This window comes from Amphibalanus amphitrite, unplaced genomic scaffold, assembly GCF_019059575.1.
Source record: "Amphibalanus amphitrite isolate SeventyFive unplaced genomic scaffold, NRLGWU_Aamphi_draft 001567F_arrow, whole genome shotgun sequence".
Lineage (NCBI taxonomy): Eukaryota > Metazoa > Arthropoda > Thecostraca > Balanomorpha > Balanidae > Amphibalanus > Amphibalanus amphitrite.
In genome coordinates this window covers 1-13,723 of record NW_024883060.1, presented here as the reverse complement: position 1 = coordinate 13,723, position 13,723 = coordinate 1, and the positions used below count along the sequence as shown (strand labels likewise).

The 13,723-nt window shown below is 48.7% G+C and overlaps 1 protein-coding gene and 1 long non-coding RNA gene across 12 annotated transcripts; one reads left to right on the top strand and one right to left on the bottom strand.

Moving 5' to 3' along the window:
- Window positions 1–5,259: 5,259 nt before the first annotated feature.
- On the bottom strand, window positions 5,260–10,448 carry LOC122373888 (ras-related protein Rab-35-like). Of its 11 annotated transcripts, none has more exons than XM_043352316.1 (7): window positions 10,394–10,442; window positions 10,130–10,216; window positions 9,460–9,524; window positions 8,488–8,662; window positions 8,163–8,287; window positions 7,698–7,822; window positions 5,260–6,587 (listed from the first exon to the last, which is right to left on the bottom strand). In XM_043352316.1, the coding sequence occupies exons 3-7, from the start codon at window positions 9,509–9,511 to the stop codon at window positions 6,459–6,461; spliced, it is 606 nt and encodes a 201-aa protein (XP_043208251.1). In that variant the 5' UTR covers window positions 9,512–9,524; window positions 10,130–10,216; window positions 10,394–10,442; the 3' UTR covers window positions 5,260–6,458. The 11 variants fall into 11 exon arrangements, with proteins under 11 accessions (XP_043208251.1, XP_043208250.1, XP_043208253.1 ...); XM_043352315.1 differs by having other exon boundaries at window positions 10,345–10,407; XM_043352318.1 differs by having other exon boundaries at window positions 10,352–10,398.
- A 304-nt stretch (window positions 10,449–10,752) lies between these two features.
- On the top strand, window positions 10,753–12,003 carry LOC122373889. The gene is made up of 3 exons (XR_006255122.1): window positions 10,753–10,969; window positions 11,466–11,637; window positions 11,879–12,003. It is a non-coding gene; the product is annotated as an uncharacterized LOC122373889 (long non-coding RNA).
- The last annotated feature ends 1,720 nt before the right edge of the window (window positions 12,004–13,723 follow it).

Below are 13,723 nucleotides of genomic sequence, written 5' to 3'. Positions count from 1 at the left end.
TATTACAATGTGCCACAGCCTTATTATTACAATGTCGTCTGTCGTGTGCCTTCGCTGTACTTTGTGAATAAGCGCGCAGCCCTACTCGGCGCTGTCGGGTCTGATCGATTGGCGGTGCCGGCGCGCGTGCGCCCGGCGCCCCCGGCAGCGCTCCGAGCCGGCGCAGACTCGACCGCCAGCTGACGGCCGTCCCGGGGCGCAGCAGCTGACCGCTGGCCGGCAGCTGACCCCGCTGACCTGACCGACAGCGAGATCAGCGGAAACGGCAGACGGTGACACGACTGAGGTCGGACTGGCTCCATCGAGCGCCAACGCCACGGCAGGTGAGTGTATGTTTTAGGGCCTTGGGTGAGTGCAGAGGGACGAGTCAACCTCCTTGGTGAGAACCCCGCCCCCTCACAGACACCCGCTCCCTGGGGGACGAGTCGCTCTCTGTGGAGGACATCCGTGCCCTCTCTGGAGGGACAGCCACCTCTCTGGAGAGACGGGAAACCTCTCTGGAAAGACGGGCGGCTCCCTCGCTGGAAAGGCGGGACTTTCTATGGAGGGACAGACCTCCCTCGCATGGAGGAGCAGCCCTCTCTCTGGAGAGACGTTCCCCCTCTATGCAGTGACGCCCCCTCTCTGGAGGAACGGTCCCCTCTCTGGAGAGACGGTCCCCCTCTATGAAGAGACGGTCAGCCCTCTGGCCAGATATGGAGTTCGCAGTTGTTGTATCCGCGCCGTCATTCCTATAAATACTGCCTATATGTAATCTAATAATACCGGTCTGATCAACCTTATTTAGTGCTTACGGTCATTACAAGAGATCGAATCGCGGATAACTTATCTGCTTATCTATCTATATATCTAACTTATCCGTGCATGCGGATAATCAAAATTATCGCATGTTGAGAGTCAGTTAGGTCTCGAAGAGACGGCTCCAATGCAAATGAGTGCATTCAGATATGATAACGCATAATGCGGTATCAAGACACGTTTGGTTATTTATCCTGCTATGATAAATAAATAGCGACATGTGATCAAGACCAGTGTCCAAGATGCTATCGAGAAATGTGAGAACTTTTGAACGGAAGCAAGATTTACAAATCGGTGAACTTCTACGAAACTCGACTACGACCACGATCCACGAGCTCATGCACTCATCAGCTTTTCTTTCGTCAAGTTTTCATTTCTTAGGGCCCCGGTGATATCCTCATACTTATCCTTCTTGCCAGGCTGCAGATGTGCGCAGCGCCAACTGGGCAGTAGCAGCACTCGCAGTCCTGCACAATCCTATCACAACGTCCCGTATCCTATCCGTATCCTTGCCAAAGTATTTTACGGATCACCTCGTAATCACCTCAACTGAAAAGCCACGATGCTTGTGGATGTTGTTGTATGTATAAATAAATAAATTCATGATACATTTTGATATAGCAAACGGGGCTGGGGAAGGTTTGGTAGGGTTAACCTTGCGGCCTACAAAAGCATGTGCCCCATATTTGGGGGGAGGTGGACCCATAGGCGTCGCCAGACATTTTCGGTTGGGGGGGGGGGGCAAAATCAAGTTTTGTGTTAAATCTTGCCTTTCCCCAGCCGTTACTCACTTGTTTTACATATCATTCGACGCGCAATGGTGCGAGGAATCCGATGGTGACAAAGTTTTCCTTCTAGCTATAGCATGTATTTTTTTACAAAAAAAAAATCAAAATTTTGAAATTTCTGGACAAAAACGACCGTTAGAATTACAGTGGCTGCGATTGCCGACGCACTGCAGAGGGTCCCTGTGCAGACTCTCGTCGCTCATGATCATTACCCAGAAGAAGGTGAAAAATGCTCCATTTGAATCGGATCACCTCGCTAAAACCTCAATTCACGCATGCATGCCGAGGTTTTACGTGAAATGCATAGGGCTTATCCCAGCCGCCAATTGTAGCTAAGAATTGGGCATTCGGCGGAGAGTGAGAGAGAATGTCGGAAGTGTGAATCGGAAGTACATCATTCATCCTTGCTGCAGTGAGAAGAAGTGTTTTGTTCACTCGAGTGTGAACAAAAAGTTTCTGGTTTTTCGAGTGAAGGGAAGCGCTGCAAACGCGACCAAAAATATTTAACGGAGCCAAAAGTTACGCACGGCATAACGGCAAGGGTGCTTAGAGATAGGATTGCGACTTCCAGGCCATTTCACGCCACTCAGGGTCGGCAGTGTGGACTCTCAGAAGCCTGCTTAGGATCCCGGAGATCGGCGTGGGTCACCCCAAATATTTACGTGTATGTGGTGCTTTAGGGCTTTCCGAGCCTAAGGTGGGCCCGGAAAGCCCTTAGGGCACACGAGCTTTCAGAAGCCAGTGTGGGCGGCGGGCGCTAAGAGACTAGGCCCAGGGTGAGCCTGGAGCCCTCGAATAACAGTGTGAACCGTCGGGGTCTGTGTCGAATCCTTAAGGACCCTACGTTGGTAGGGACATAAGAAACATGTGTTGCGGTCCTCAGAGGGACACGTGAGTTGTGACCCCTCAGATGCCGGGTTGGGGTTAGTAAAGTCTGTCGCCTCAAAAGTTCGGCTGAACTATCATAGGCCAGTTGAGGTTTTCAGAAATTTTCGAAGGCATCCTCAAAGATTCGTGTGGCCCTTCAGAGGTCTACGTATGTATAATGTCCTCAAAGATCCCTGTATGGGCCCTCTAGAGAACATGGACACCAGTGGGACTCTCAGAGACCGGTTTGGGCCCTTCGAAAGCTTCTTAGAGCTCAGTGGAGCTCCTTAGGAGCCTGTGTGAAAAGCAGGCTCATGAGCCCTGCGGCACTTGAACGGTGCTTGTGCCTGTCGCAGACATTTGACGAGAGTTGAGAAGGGCCCCGAAGATTTCGTGTCACGCTTTGAACGAAAATTATGTGTCAGCACTCCAAAATTTATGAAAATCAGCTACAAAATGTAATAAAGAACCAACTAGGAACATGGCATGCATTGACATTTCCGAGTCTGGAGTCGGAGTCTTGAAGATTTTGGCGACTGCGAATCTGACTTTGGTTTGAACTGCACGCTCCAACAGAGTCTGACCTCACAGGCATTCTCAGAAAGGTACCCCCATTTTTCCCCCACTCCAAAATCTCATCGGATTTGTATCGATCTCAGGGGGTGCCCGGTCCGAGGTTGGGGGGGGGGGCAAGCTGCCCCGCTTGCCCCCCCCCGTGGCGACGCTAATGGGTGGACCAACAATATTCTGAAAGGGCCTCAAAAGCCCTCAGAGGGCCCTCTCGTGTCGGGTGATCCGCCGCGCCTCAGAGGTCTCATGCAGGTCTCTGAATGGAAAAATGCTAGCCTAAGAGGACCTTACACTGGTCAGAGAGGTTTGAGGTTCACTATAATGTTTGTCTTGTGTCTACTGGATACAGGAGACTTTGGATGCTGAGGATTTCCAGCCCTGCTGGCAGGGAGCGAATGTCATGTTTACAGATTGAGCATGCAGCAAGCATGTCACAATGTCGTAGAGCCGACCGCATATCTGTCTGGAGGACTCGAAGTGCAGCGGTGGCTCGAAAGTCGATGGGAGACCCGAACGGAAGACGGCCTGCGGTCACCTGAGCACCCGGCTCGGCAGAGCTACGTGTATTCTTGGGCGAGCAACACTAATTATCACGATGTTATTGCTTAAGAATACACGCAGCCGCCGAGAACTTCGACGACAAGAACATGGGCACGAGCTACGCAGTCACGAAACTACATAGAACTTTCCACGAACTTTCAATGGAGCGTAACCATGGCGGTGATAATTGGTAGATGAGAGGGCGGTATGGCTACACTGCAACAGTCAGCAATTAACCATCAAATATGCTGGGGTAAAGTCCACCCATTGTGTATTGAGTCGTAACTCTGATGTGTAGTGCGGTGCAGCCAACCACCAGTCACGTGTACTGCGGTACAGCCTAACCACCAGGTGCGTGTAGCGTGGTTCCTACAGCCTAACCATCAAGTGCTTGTATTGCGCTACAGACTTACCACCATCAATGTGCAGAATGCAGATGCATCTATGCTGCTGTAACCATTCAGAGAAGCTAAAGAACCCTGTTTTATTTCAGACGCATGCAGTACTCTTCAGGGCGTCAACTGGAAAGGTGACCGTCTGCGGTCGTATCCCGTTCAACTCGCCGTCTCCCTATCGCCGGTCTCCGCTCCGTCTCGATCCACCCCAACGCTCCCTCTGTTCTCGGCCGTGTCTCCTGCCCGCCGTGTTTCCGTCCACTAATGGCACACCGGTGTAACAAGCCGGCAACACGAGCCGCACCGTCCCGGCGGCCGCCCGGAGGCCGCGGGGGCGGACAGACCGCCCGTACCCCGGGCAGACCGCCATCGATTCCAGACGGCGGACCGGCGGCGACACTGCGGACCGGCGGATGAACGGCGCGCCGGCTCACGTGGCCGGGGTAGGTATAATGTCTTGTTTTTGTTTGTTTTGTTGGGTTAGGCCCTTTCGGTCCAGTAAGACCATTTCAGAGCCGGGAGGATGATAGGATGTAGGGGGAGACATTGATCTGGGCAGGCACCCTAGTGAGTCGCCGGGGCTGAGCCCGTCCAGAGGACAGGCCACCCAGCCCCAAGGCACTCACTGCACCCGGCTACGGGGTGCGCTCCCTCGGGAGCAGTGGTGCCGCTCCAAGGGAGCAGCCCGCATGAGATAAAGTTGCCTGTCCAGTCCGGAGGGGGGGGGGGGGGTTGCGGCGTGGAGAAGAAGGATTTCAGTATCCTGAGGATAGAAGCACGGAACGGTGGTATAATGTCAAACGCGTTCTCACTACTCATAGCGAACTTTGGAGTAGGAGTGGAGTAGGAACTTCGGTTGCCTATTGGTAATAGGCAACCGAGGGCAAAGGGCGAAGACTGAAGGACCACCCTCTGAAGCGTGAGCAGAAAAGGTGGTATTACTGTTGAGACATCAATATCAATAAACCGTCACATAAGGTCAACTGTTAAGACATCAATAAACTGTCACATAAGGTCAGATTCAGATCAAGCTGTCGAGTGTCGAGTGAGATCAGTCAACTAAAAGAATTGCGTTGGTGCAGTTTTCTCATAGATATCTCATATACGGGATATTGTGTATGTATGAGATACCTAAGACTGTTTTTGTCATCCCTGTAAATTTCCCGGTTAAAAGTTTGTAGATTTCGCGCATAGAAATATTTTATATTGTACATTACACATTTTTATAGTTGGTCAGTATCAGTTTTAAATACGTCAAACCCTTCACTATGCTTTTCAGATGCCGTTCACTTTCCTGAAAATTTTTCCTCATCGAAAATGTATTTGCTTTACTCACGTTCAGCGAAGGTAAAACACCGGGCATCGGAATGGAGCACCAAACAAGGTAAAATAGTAACGGTAGGGGCGGGCGGTCGGCGGCGGGCCCGGTCGGCTCACCATTAGCCAGAGCAGACAGCGTTCACGACCTGCCGCCCCGCCCCGCTCAGACGCTCATATACTCATCGCACGATGCAACAGCCGTTGATGGCCTTCCAATCACATTGCAAGCTATTTCACATGCATAATACATAAATGCATAATATACACTAAGCCGCATGATTCTCTCGTCATTGAATTTGGTACGATACATAGATGATTCGCCGTGATGGTAATAAATGTCCACCGGGCGCGAATTCGACACGTCTCGAAGTCACGATACTCTCCGAGTAGGGCAGCCCGCGTCATGGAAGTTCCCATTCCATACTCGTATTCACAGTGTGATTCACCAACTGCGCTGGCCCCACGTTCAGCAGACTTTGTCCGATAGGCCTGAACGGTTCATAGCAATAGGATGCCGAATACAGCTATAGGCAAAAATATATGAAACCGTCCAAAAATAGTAGTAAACCCCGACACAATCGTCCTCTCATAGCATCAGCAGAGCCAACACTGGGTGGCCCACACGGGCCAGTTTTCCGTCGGTTTAGCTGATGCGAACAATACCATCTCAAAGCCGGGTCAGTAGCGGTTCGTCCCGCCATTCTCCCGGCGCCGAGCGCATCCCTGCCAAACATCGCACACGCTCCACCGCACACGCACGTTTCCCAATCACATGAGCGCTGCACGGGCGCACGGCGCTCCCCGTGTGAGCGTTTACCGGCGGGGTCACCGCCCCAGGACCGCGCGGCTCCACACTGGGTCTCAGTGCACCCCTGTGAGCGAGTTCCGGCCGGGCCATCCCACCCGGGCCGCGCGCCTCTACACAGGGTGCCCGCCGCACGGGCGCGCGCTCGACCCGACCTCTGGCACGTCACTGGCGTGGTCCCGCGGGGCGAGCCGCTGTCTTCAGCGCCGGCGGCGGCCTCCACCGACCCGGCGGTGGCGGTCTGACCTCTGCGCCAGGCCCCGTCCCATCGACAGCCGCAGCCCACAATAACGCCCAGAGAAAATGACTTGAGTACCTACTAACGACGGCGGCGGCCGACCGGCCGACCGGCGGCGCTGACTGTCGGCGGCGCGGCTAGCAGCACTTCTTCTTGGACTTGGTGTGCTGCCTCCTGATGTTGATGGTGTCGTTGTTAGCGTTTGACTGCTCCTCCTTCTGCCGCTTCTTCGATTCCAGCACCTGCCTAGTGATGGCCTCAAACATCTAAAATGGATACCAAACGTTAGCAAAGAGAACTAGCCATCTAATAAGCGCCATCTAAGGACAGCAGTCTCCAATCAATCATAAAATGTCTATGATAAAAAGGACATCGAGCAACTTAAGCTGGTGTATAGTGTTGTTAGCGTGAGCCATTCATGTTATCTATGCGTGAGCGTATCGGAAAACGCACAGATTTGAGATAAAACTTTAAAGTTAAGAAGGCCTGACATGTCACTGGCGTGGTAGAGCTTCAAAGGTCACGTAAGACCGTTAAGACCGCGTCAGGCCGGAAGGTGGCGCTAACCACCGAACTTCAGAATATCCTTCCCTTCATAAGTTGCCTCCTCATTGATCAAGCGGCGAAAAGTGGCGATCGCGAATAAATTTGCTTGAGAATAACTATGTAAAACTCAATGGAGACATTTTCGTAATGAATCTTAAGTCGAGGTGTCGCAACGTCAGCAAGGATAAAATTTGCTTCAATGGATATTTATCGACAAGTGATGACATCAATCATGACCTAGATGAACTAAAGCGCTACAAACCAACCTATGACTTTTCCATAAGCTCTGTGTCTGTGTCGTCTGCAACGAATCTCAATGAAAAGAAACCGAAGAATATGCTTTAGTAACCCATAAAGACGTGACCTGACCCTATGATGCGTGTTACGAGGGCATTGTTGTTTTTTCATTGACCACCTATAAGTGGTAGGTCTCGATAAAACCAACCGCTATAGGTTTTTGAGAGTCTGAATGCATACTGCACAACAGGAAGAAACTCTGAGACATACATCAAGTACATCACGACAGCCTTATCAATGGAGGTACGAAAGTGTTAGTCAAGCCCGCGCAGTAGCGTTTCATTATCTCGAAGCAATCCGATAGCTAATGATTTCCTGATGATATGGTCTTCAGGCAGGACAACCATCTTTGTACACACGATTAAAATATGCTTGAAACGGCAGCGTCGCTGATTTCCGAGATATCTGCGACGGACAAAGAAAAGCGACGGTACCCCTCACCCCGTTCCAGGTAGGACGCGGGATGGCCGCCCGGAGGGAGGACGGCGGGGTGGGCCGGCCGGTCCCGGCCCGCGGCGCCTCACGTGACTCACCTCGTCCACGTTAATGTTATCCTTGGCGCTGGTCTCAAAGAGTCGGATGCCCATCTGGTCGGAGAACCGCTGGGCGTCCTCGGTCAGCACCACCTTCCGGTCGGGACTGTCGTTTTTGTTCCCCACTGCCGGCGAACGGGACGGGACAGGAGCTGGGGTTAGCCAGAGCACACATACGCCGCTGGGCATTACAGCACAGAGGCATTACACTTAGGAACACATATACCACTGGCCTATTAAAAGGAAACGATATTTCATGACTCAAATATTTCGAGTTACAAATATATTATGACGTTAGATTAGTCATATAACAGGACACCAAGAGTCTAATTGAATAAGACAACACAATCACCATGCACGTCACCTAAAGCGTGTTATGTCCAGTGTAAGGCAGCGTCCACGTCCAGTGTAAAGCAGCGTCGCCCAATCAGCCTGCTTGGCTCATTGCTGGCCCCACGGGCTCACCGAGTATTCGGTCGACGACGTCGCAGTTCTGCTGGATCTCGTGCAGCCACCGTTTGACGTTGCCGAACGAGTCACCGTTAGTGACGTCGTAGACCACTATGACGCCGTGAGTGCCCCTGTAGTACCTGAGGGTGCGGAGATGGAGTGAGGTCTCAGGGAGGCTGTTAAATACAGAGCGAAACGTTACAGCCCAAACAGCTTCTATTGCCGGCGTCAATAATCCGAAAAAGGAGACGTTTATCTCAACTGATCGCAAACAAAATCACGTACAAGGGCGGGAGCTTAATTCCGTACGGATGCCACATGGAGTGACTGTATTACTCACGTGGATGTGATTGTTCTGAACCGCTCCTGGCCAGCAGTATCCCAGATTTGCAGTTTCACTTTTTGGCCGTCGATGTTCATCGTCCGTATCTTGAAATCCACCCCAATGGTCGTGATGTAGTTGCCCGAGAACATGTTTTCCGCGAAACGTACAAGCAGGGAGCTTTTGCCGACACCTGTGAACAAGTTCCAGAGAGCTTGAAGACTACCTATACAACAATGGTGTATCTCTAGCTTAATAAGTGTGTGTTACCAGTAAAACGAATTTTGAGCAACAAGGGAGCAAATGCAGCAGTGCTGACTCTTGTGGATGACACATTCAATCATCTCCCATGGTTTAGAACTACGATTACATCCAAGAGCTGCTTTTGGGATGTAAAAACACTTTTTGAACATGTAGTCATAGAACTCACTAACTTAAAGGGACCCTCCCACCTTCAAAAAAGTTAATGAATTGGCATGAAAGTGATGTCGCTCGGTTCAGAAAGAGCAAAAACGAATATCTACCAAATTTCATCGAAAAATATTCACCGGTTTTCAAGATATTCGACTTTTACTTTTGTTTACTTTTTGGGATCTCCGCTGTTCCTAGCGACTTTATTTGAAAGTGCGGCATTTGTTGCGCGCAAAGCAGCATATACCACCGCGTGCTACAAAACGTTTTAGTCAAACATTTAACGGACGTTTGAAAGCCTGATGACGTCATCAGATTCCCGTAATGGTTAAGAGATAGGGACCACGCTGGTCCCACCCTGCAAGTAAAGGGAAGAAATTTCTTGAACACCATAAAGCTGCGGGGGTTGCGACCAGGATAAATGGTGGTTTCTGAGCCTGGCCGCAAACTTGGCTATCTCAACTCAAAACTAATGTTAAGGTGGGAGGGTCCCTTTAAGAACTGAGAGTGTATGAATTATTTGATGTAGCAGGCCTTATGGAGATTAGGCCAAGCTGTTTCACCCTGACCAATCCTTACCACTGTCGCCAATGATGAGAAGTTTGAAAAGGTGATCATATTCACGGGCCATGTTTCACTGTATGCTGAAACAAGGAAACAGAATCAATGATTTAGATGAAACACAAAAATGCCAGAATTCTACACCAAACTGCAGTCTGCACCTTTTCAACCCACACCGCACCATACAAACTCTCAAGCACTGTCTCAGCTCACACTCCACAGCTTTTAAAACCCTGCACTAAACCTGCCATATACAAATCCCAGCAGCCAGTGCTGGTCGGTAGGTGGGAAGCCATTGTGCATTGGGATGCTGCCAGCTTGCTGATGCTTTTCAGCATCTCATTAGCAACCATCTGATAAGGCACACTGTTTACCAATGAAAGGCTGACATGCAATTAAGTCACTCCTATAAGCTATAATAGGCAGAAAAAAGCAGTGCAACATTACACATGAAAAACTGCTAAACAAAAATATTCTAACTTCAACAAGGCTTTTATGAAGCATTCACTGAAATCAATATTTTCTTTGAATTTTTTCTTGCATGAAGTTTCAAGTAATTATTCCTGATACTCATTGATACAAAATATGGAAAAACCATTAAGTAAAAAGGCACTACCTATGGTTTAGAGTTTTGCGTTTGATTGAGCTATCCATATTCCATGCCTACCTTGTATTTTGACTTACATACCTTGATTTATTGGACAAATCAAGCCCTTGTTCACACTCAGTAAGTTGATAATACAGGCACCAGTTTGAAATTCAGTCTTATTAGTGGCTGGAAAAGAGCTTTGGGAGTTAAGTAACATGCATAGTACGGTAACAATTTTATCAACGATATCAATATACCAAATTGAAATTGATTCCTGTACCAAGAATCTTGTCCTGTACAAAGTAACACTCAACCTTGAACCTGGGGGACCCAATAAATCCAATAAATTATCTTTTTCCACACCCCAAGGTGGCAGTGATTTGTGAACAATAATCCGCCCATATTCAGAAACAAATTCAAGAGCAATAATTTTATGATGTCATAAAATCTCACATATGTTTGACGCCGTGTGAAGAAAACTTTTCAATCGATCGGAGTTCGGTGCAAGAAAGCCTTGATTCAAACGAATTTCAATATTTGAAAATTGAAGGCTGATTTTTGTATTAAAAAACAATTTCTGTCCTTTGAGATCTCACTGGTAAAAAACAATTCTAAGTTTTTTTTGACGTCATATTATAGACGAAAACAAAATAAAATATAGCATATTGTGCGCCAGGAATTGTCTCAAAACCGTCGCTGAATTGTTTGTGTGTGTAGCTTGTTGTTGTGTTGTGGTGGCTGTGTTGTGGAGTTCTCTATATCAATATACCGAATATACCGTGTGTTGTGGGAGACAGAAATCAAAGTGGGAGGAGACGGAGTGTGCGGGCTTGATTAGTCTCTTCCGATTCTGAATGTCTTTGTATTACCTTTACCTCAACTAGTTCAAGTTGAATTAGGGTACCAACTACCAGCACATGTTTCATTTTTCTTTGAAAGGTAAGCTTGAGCCTTGCTTGAGCTTGAGCTATAAGAAATGAGGCAGCATGACAAGAGTCCAAGTTGAAGTGACCTGCTTTGTCTGTGACAGAAACTGTCAGTGTCCTGTCTGTCGGCCTGGCAAATTTCAATTTGAGGAAGGGAGGATGTTTGGAGCTAGCTTGAGCTGGCAGTCACTGACATTATCATGACTGATGAGTCACCATCTATGTTTGGTATGCTGGACCTACAGCTGAACAATCACCAGTGAACTGTGGAGCTGTGTGGCTAGGTGATGTGTCTTTGGTGCCAAGGAATAAGCTTTGCTTAGCCTTAGTGGGCACATGTGCCTGTAGGCTGTAGTCATCCATTTCAATAAAATCATACTCAATAAATTATTAGAACAGCATTAAATAGTGAAAAATGAGAATATTAGGCTGCTTTTGTGCATCTATTGTTTATTGTAGTGTTGAATCACCTGGTTTTGAGTCATATTTATTAATGCTTTTCTTCACAGGCTAAGCCACCATGTCCCGACCAAAACTTCACATCCAGCGGAATGACCTGTTCTGCAAGAACCTTTGTGGTTTCTTTGGAAACCCGCAATGGGGCGGGTTCTGCTCCAAGTGTTACAAGGAACTAATACAGTCAAGATCTGCTCACCAACCTTCCAATGCAACCTATAATGGGTAGGTGTCAGATGATGTCTTCAGCAGTTATGCCATTCCACCTCAGACAATTTATTTGGGACATTCCACTGGACACTAACCACACTAGTTGACTTTCCAGATGCATAATCATTGATTAACATAATTATAGATGATGCATTATCATTGAAATGCAATTCATGATGAATCATGACAATTTTGTACCATAGATGTACAATATGCATGCCTTATTCACTTGCTCACACTTTATTTGGATTTGCAGAGCTGCAAGTTATGCCAGCAAGCCGACTTTGCCAGTCACCTCTACTGCTGACCCTACGCCCACTATGTCAGTTGGTCAAGGCTTCAGTGGCTTTGAGGAGAAGAAAAGAAGTCACTGAAAATGGGATTCTTCAAGAAGAAAATGAAACACACTTCCTCAGGTAGGTCAAAATGAAGTAATCTTTTTGCTTGTATTGGTCTGCTTTTTTTCGCAGGGGTTGTTAAGACAATAAAAGACATGTCCAGTGTTCACAGGCCCATTGGTCATGTTTCACATATCGCTCTCGCTTCCCACGCAACTCGACTCCTAAGTCGAGCTGTTACTGGTCAGTGGTCGGCTGCTCTTTTCGGCTCTGGTCAACAGTCCGGGTCGTAGCATTTCTTTCTGAAAAAGTGGTGTCATCAGGCGATTAAGGCAGTCACTGCGTGGCCTCGTCGCGCTGTAGAACCGTTGGGCGTGCGTAGATACTGCTCAGAGAGAAGAAGTGGATCTAAGGGGCACGGGCAGGGCAGTACGCGCGTTGGGGTATTTACTCCGTCATCGCACACCAGGCGGCGCCCAGCTGTGCAGTTTGGCCCGCTGAAGTCCGGACCGTCCTCTGTTGGGCTGCGGCCGGTACGGTGGGGATGGCCAGTACGGTGGGGATACTGGGCCGATCCGCTGCAATACCCGGCTCCCAGCTGATAGGTGTCCCTGTCCAGTCTAGAGTTGCAAAATTTCCCTACCGCACTACCGGCACGCCGGTAATTTTTCACTACCGCAGGTTTTTTCGTGGTATCTGGCATGTCTTGCCGGTAGCATGCCGGTATTTTTGATTTTGCACACAAAAAAATTATCAGCATATGATTCAAACTTTGGACACTAAGAGGCTATTGAATTGTAATAACAGCAATCTTAGCCACTGCAAAATACATTTTGTGGTAAAAGTTCCATATGCCGTATTAAAATTACCGCCAAATTACCGGTATGCCGGTAATTTGGCGGTTTTTTTTGCTTGGGGCGTGGTAGCATGCCGGTATCCCAGAAAATTTTTGTGGGGCGGGGCGGTGCCGGTAGCAGCCCATTGGGAAAACTTTGCAACTCTAGTCCAGTCGTCCACCGTGTCAGTTGTCCACCGCACCTGGTCGGGCAATGAAGTTTAGATGCTCCGTGATGACCGTGATGTCAACGTATTTGAGCGATAATGTCAGTGTAAGCTCCTTTTGGTTTGAGCGCCGTTCGCCACGCCGGGCCAGCTCCAGATGCGACACCAGACACCCGCCCAAGATAACTTTTCTAATGCACCCACTTGCCCCAGGAGCGCGGAGCTCTCTGAAATTCATCGCAGTTAATCGATATTCAGTTTCCAAAAGCCAAAAAATATCCCTCAATGGGCTTGCTTCTACATTTAGTTCCATTCGAGAGAAGATCACCATAGATTGAAATTTAAGCTTGTGTATTTGGGTTGAATATGCTGAGAGTGGTTCAAAGTTCTTTTCAACATTTGTGGATAACATCATGCCCCGGCGATTGGGCGACGTAGAGCGGGCAAAACGCATTCGATAGCTAATTGCCAACTCCGTTAAACGCCGCCTTGTCTCCGAATTTCGTCTCTAACCTAGTCGTAGTGCACATAATGTGCGCATTAAGCAGCCCAAATATAGTTCATCTTCTTAGTGCCTAACTCTGCCAAAGCCCGTCAGCCATGAGTCACGAGCTTTTGTAACGTGCCATATAAACGAGATTGGACCCTTGCTGGTTTTCCATTTGAATGCGCAAATGTCGTTGATGATCGGTTGAAACAGGAACACATTGCCAGGATCACTAGAAAATAGCCACCGAAGTTCAAAGAGATGCAGATGGAGT

What these genes read in the sequence shown, in the direction of transcription:
- LOC122373888 (XM_043352314.1), bottom strand. Translation starts at nt 9,511, where the DNA reads ATGGCCCGTGAATATGATCACCTTTTCAAACTTCTCATCATTGGCGAC. An exon ending in TCTCATCATTGGCGACAGTG is followed by an intron (nt 8,663 to 9,459) that starts GTAAGGATTGGT and finishes ACTTGTTCACAG; the next exon opens with GTGTCGGCAAAAGCTCCCTG. An exon ending in ATAACATTAACGTGGACGAG is followed by an intron (nt 6,588 to 7,697) that starts GTGAGTCACGTG and finishes TATCCATTTTAG; the next exon opens with ATGTTTGAGGCCATCACTAG.